Source organism: Humulus lupulus, chromosome 2 (assembly GCF_963169125.1).
Source record: "Humulus lupulus chromosome 2, drHumLupu1.1, whole genome shotgun sequence".
Lineage (NCBI taxonomy): Eukaryota > Viridiplantae > Streptophyta > Magnoliopsida > Rosales > Cannabaceae > Humulus > Humulus lupulus.
Genome location: NC_084794.1, coordinates 78,921,414 through 78,927,535, shown reverse-complemented (window position 1 = coordinate 78,927,535; position 6,122 = coordinate 78,921,414). Strand labels below are relative to the sequence as shown.

At 34.7% G+C, this 6,122-nt stretch overlaps 1 protein-coding gene across 1 annotated transcript; it reads left to right on the top strand.

The window, feature by feature from the left end:
- Positions 1-338: 338 nt before the first annotated feature.
- Positions 339-974, top strand: LOC133814438 (uncharacterized). Its single transcript, XM_062247397.1, has one exon. The coding sequence runs from the start codon at positions 339-341 to the stop codon at positions 972-974; it is 636 nt and encodes a 211-aa protein (XP_062103381.1).
- Positions 975-6,122: the final 5,148 nt, after the last annotated feature.

Here is a 6,122-nt window from a genome sequence, read left to right as displayed (position 1 = left end):
TTCATAGTAATCAAGGAGCTTTCATTAAAAATAGAGTTCTAGCCCATAACATTATGATATTCCAAGACCTTCTCAAAGGGTATACTAGAAAGAATATTTCTGCTAGATGTTTAATGAAGATTGATCTGAGTAAGGCATACGACACTGTGGATTGGTATTTTGTGGAGGAGTTACTTAAACATCTTTGTTTTCCCTCTCGTTTTATTGGCTGGATTCTTGTTTGCTTAAGAGGCACCAATTAAAATCTATTATTGAATGGGAGAATTCAGGGCTCTTTCAAAGGGGAAAAAGGCCTTCGGCAAGGGGACCCCATGTCTCCTCTCTTGTTTGTGCTCATTATGGAGTACCTCACTCGTTTATTAGCTCATTACTCTGACAAAAAAGGCTTTGGTTATCATCCTTTGTGTAAACATATTAGGTTGACTAACCTTTGCTTTGCAGATGATTTGATCATCTTTTGTAAAGGTAACATCAGTTCTGTGAGTAAGATTCATGAAGCTTTTTCTGCTTTCTGTGCCTCTTCTGGTCTTTCAGCGAATAAATCTAAATCCCATGTCTATTTTGGAGGGGTGAAGGATTCCATCAAAACTCAGATTCTTGAGTTGTTGCAAATGGAAGAAGGCTCCTTTCCTCTGAAGTACTTGGGGGTTCCTCTTCGACCTACCAAGTGGAAAGCTTCTGACTGTGGGGTGATTCTAGATAAGTTGAATAAGAAGCTTAATTGTTGGGCGAGTAGAAACTTATCTTTTGCTGGTCGTGCTCAACTCATACACTCAGTTTTGCTTGGTATAAGGAACTTTTGGATGAGTGTATTCATTCTTCCTTCCAAGATTACTGCTGCCATTGATAAGAGCTGTCGGGATTTTCTTTGGGGAGCTAATGGGAATAGAAGTAAGATGCATCTCCCTTCGTGGGAAGAGGTTTGTCTCCCGAAAAAGATGGGTGGCATTGGTTTCCGTGAGGGCAAGAAATGAAACTTGGCATTGATGGCTAACTTTATTTGGGCAATCTCTTCCAAGCAAGACTGCCTGTGGGTTAAATGGATTAGTTCCATTTATTTGAAGAAGTTTAACATCTGGAATGTGCCTATCAGTCAAGATATGAGCTGGTATATCAAGAAATTATTGAGGTTGAGACATAGTATAGATGAGGGAAGCTTGATGCTAGCTGTTAAGGGAGGGAAATTTCACAGTAAACACTTCTACTCCTCTCTTATTTCTGTGCATTATGTGGGCTATGCTAGGACAGTTTGGAACAAGCTTATTTTGCCAAAACACAGGTTTATTTACTGGCAGATTTTTAATAACCAGCAGCTTACTAGAGACCACTTGTGCCGATTCATGAATATTTCTTCTGCTTGCTGTCCTGTGTGTGAATCTGGCTTGGAATCCCATATCGACCTGTTCATGGAGTGTGTTTTCTCCAGGAAAGTGTTTAATGAAGTTGGTAGATGGCTGGGTTTCTTCCATTGGCCTGATTCTTATGAGGAGCTTTCCCGTTGGTGCTTATTGGCTAAGCATAACTTGAAGAACCAGATTATTAATGCAGTCATTTCAGCCGCATGGTATTTCATTTGGTGCAATAGAAACAGATGTATTTTTGAGTCAGTTTGTAAAATGGCCAGCTGTATTAGTTTGGAAATTAAAGATGTTGTTAAGTATAGAGTTTTGAGTTTGGGTTCTGTTTCTCTTAGAAAAAGGGATGTTTATTTACGCAAGGTTGTAGATAGCTGGTTGTAGGCTCTCTGTAACTGTTTCTTGCTGTTTGGTTGAGTTTGTGGCTTGCTGTTCTGTAGCAGCAGCTCTCTTGGTTTTGTAAATTTGGCTTGTTTTTGAATAAAGCTTTTCTTTTGTTAAAAAAAAAAAAAAAAAAAATTATATAACCTAGCCTATTGTATTACTGTCTATTAGGTCCATCTATCTATTAAAACTATCCTATTACAATTAAGTCCAACGCGGGTAAAAAGGCCTTAACAATTGCATCTTCCATGGAGGAGGGATAGGTTCAGTATGTCGTACTCACTACTAATGGCCCTACTTCCACTTGGACCCAAAAGACAGGAATTTGAACCCTCATCTTATTAATTGTTATTCATTCATTAGGTCCAATCTAATAATGCAAAATAAATGAGCCTTCACAAATGGGCTAACCCAGAAGAGAGGAATTTAAACCTTGCATTTTCAATTGAGCCAAAAATAAAATTTTAAAAATCACTTTAATACTACCAAAATCCATAAAAATCTACAATATGAAATTTCAAAATTAAATTAAAAAAAAAATCCATAAAAAACTAAAGGAAGTTATATTAAAACGTCTTATTTAAAAAAATATATATATACTAAGCTAAAGATCTAATCTTTTATATCAGATATGGCTCTAATCATCACATAATGATTTATTGCTCTAGATTTTGAAAACAAAATTCTGAAATCAAAATAAACTACAATTACTAAGGTTATAAATAGTATAAACAAAACAGGGTACTTACTTGGTAACGAGACGACCCATTTTTCTGACTTGTATGAATATGTGAGAACGTTCTAAACTAGTATAACAGTGGCTCTGATACCACTTGTAACAACCTAAATATTGACTATAATTGTAGAAAATAAAGATGTTGAAAAATTAACATAATAAATCAAAAAAAATGTCGCCTTCTTTATTGATAATTTAAAATAAATATAACCCGGGTTTAGGAAAAATAAATAATAGTCTTTACAATAAAATAAAATTAAAATTAGGCAACATTAAATTATAAAGTTCATAATTTCCCAAGAAAATAACACGCGATACGGCCCCCACATATTCACACTAGTCTTGCTATTGGGAATTCGCTCGCCACCGGTCATCTAAGGTTAACTTATTCTGCAAAAATAAAAGAAAGGAATGAGCTTCTAAGCCCAATAAGGAAAATACACAGAAATTCATACAGAAATCAATCATAAACTCACAACAAATAATTTCACATGCAATACTATATTCATAACAAAAGCCAAGGTCATAATCTATCCTATATCACCGTCATACTAAAAAAAATCACACATAGATTTAGATCATAAATTATATTCTGCAATCATAACATTAGTCATAAACACATCATAAATAACAAATCATATAATCACATAGTCATAACAATCATGCCATCAGTTCATAACAACGCTAATTTATACTAATCATACAAGATCAAAATATATCCTATGTCATAGGTCATAATCATAGGTCATAGTCATAGATTATAATAACAAGACAAGTATAAGAAAAAGATAAGTGCTTATACAGAGGTGGCAATTAAGCCACGGACATAAGTCTGTCATGCACTAGACATCAAGTTAGGCCTGTCATAATATTTTGGCATCTGAGCCTACCGGACATAAGTCCATCATACATCATCAGACACCTTAGGTCCATCCACACTTACTCCTTTATTGTACCTTGTTGACCATGTTTTTGGCCAACAACGAGTAGACGTAAAAACGACAATAAACCTTGAATAGAAAATAAATAACACAAGTAATTTTATAGTGGTTTAGCCCCAATTTGTTGGTAATAGCCTAATCCACTTGGAGTTGTGATATATGTATCCTACGCTTAAGATCAGATGAACATGAGCCAACGGAGTTTCTTAAGTGTAAGTAGAAAAATACAGAGTTTCTCTCTCTAGAGAATACAAGCTTTCTCTCTCTAAGCTCTCTCAGAAAATGCCCTAAGAATCCCCCAAGTAACAATCCCCAAGTCTCAAAATTAGAGAGTTCTTTCAGTCTAAAAGAAGATCAGATCACCTAAATGATGCCATGAGCCATTTATTTATAAGCTCATGGATCGTACTTCAGAAATATCCCTTTGATGGGGTCCTTGGTTCTTCCAACCAACTTTAATTAGCTAAAATATAAATAAATTCAAATTACATCAATATAGCTATTATTCTGGGATATCTGAGAGATTCTCGCGGCAGTTGAGAATGATTCGGGTTGAAACTGTTATTGAGGCTTTACTGAAGAGTCACTAGACGGTAACTTCTGAGATTTTGATCCATGGACCGACCAAATCCATACCCAAAGTGACTGGTAAGCCAAGAAAACTCACCAGTCGGCATAGGACTCCTGTAGCACACCTCTGGTCGGGTATGACACATCTCTGGTCGGGCATGACACATCTATGGTCGGCTAAACTTATTCTAGACCGGTAATATCACAACTCCTCAGGTCAATTCTCAACCTTTTCACCTCTTTAAATAACACATTTATTTACTATTAATGTGTCATTTATTGACCATGCCCTGCCACTTGTCCATCCAATTACCACATCATTGAACGAGGTTTTGGGGATAACATACCTGAAATGTTAGATCATACAAAACATAAACTAGAACATAAACTAAACTACCTAATTTTCCTTACCTTGAGTGTGGTGCACAAAAACTATACTTGAGTCCATTATATGCTAATCCCATTTAAAACCCTCAACCTTGATCTTGAAGAAAAACTCTAGATCCTTAAATGCTTGCTTGTAGGGTTTTGACAATAAGAAAGATAACCTTGGTCGTGTGGCCTCTTTGGGTTCTAGGGTTTCAAAGATATGAATAGATGATGGTGATGATGATTTTGGACTTAGGGTTTGTGTTTTGATGGTGGTGCATGACTACAATAGGGAGACAGAGAGAGTATCCATGAGGGTCTCAAGAAGAGCTAGAATGAATGAAAAAAATGAGAAGGAATAAGCTCTATTTATAGGCTCTAAAAAAACTTAATTTCATTCTAACTATAATCCAAATTTAAATCTATATAAAATAGAATCCTAACTTCTATAGAAAATATCTCTAAATTATCTTATTAATATTTTTATTAAATAATTGAGGAATAATATAGCATCAAACTTCCTAGGAAAAATATCTTAACCTCTAACTACCTAAATCTCGTAACTCTGGACTCACCTATAGTAAAATCAACATAACTGAAGCTGTAAGAGTTCAATTTAAACAATCTTTATATTGTTAGAAAGATAATTCAATGTCTACAACTTTTTAGAAATACTATTTTTATAAAATCATAATATAAATGGATCAAAAATGGATCTGAAGTTACAATACCCTAAAGTTACGAAAATTTTATGTAACTATCTAAATAACAACCTAATCCACAAATATCCTAACTAACTATAAAATAACAAACTCTAATTCTCTAGGATGATTTTGAATTTACCAAGCCCAAAATCTTATTGGGCTTTAGGGCTTTATGTAGACTCGATCCATAACAATTCTTAATAATACCATAATTAATTTATTCTTACGCAATCACCCATTTTCCCATAAACAAGGCTACTATTATCATAAGACTATACTATACTTTAATAATCATAACCACTAAATATTTAAAAAATATTAAACCTTATTCTATCACCACAACTAAAGTTAAATCTATTCTATAAAATTAAGACAACCTATAGTCTCATAAATAAAGAGGTCTAAGAGAAAGGTAACCTCAGTTACTACAATCAATTGCCCAACTCGGGTACAATTGGCAGTTGAATATGTGGAAAGATGACCAAGTAAATTATAGTTATTAACCATGTGAACAGCTCGAGAATCATAATGGTTAGACCCAATATTAGGCGTCCTGGATTTACTATGAGCTCGGAGTCAGATAACTGTCAAGCACGAGCTCGGGTGAGACATTCAGCTCGTGAGGACCAAGATATAACACATACTAAAGGATCCCAAGAGACTCAGGAATTATTTATACGCTCATTAATGAGTGGGTTGTATCATATCTATATCATTTATTACCCGAGATAGCAGGAGCGTGTTTATTCTGTTGCCAAATCATATCCCAATGTAAATGGGAATAATCTGGATTAATTATTTGCCATATATAATTAAGCGGTTTATTTACAAGGTTACCCAAACCTGTCCATGGAATGCCCCAATAAATATTGGGAATAGTGGACAGAGAAGGGGACCATATTTTGATTTGCCGAAACTCAGCCAAAATAGATAGAGAAACAATAGTAGTATTGACTAGTGGATTAGGTGGATTTTAACCACTGAACCATGTAAAAGTTTTGTGCTTTTGAGTGGGTTCTTGTTATTTTCATTGCGGTTTACTGTCAATCACTAATCTACCTCT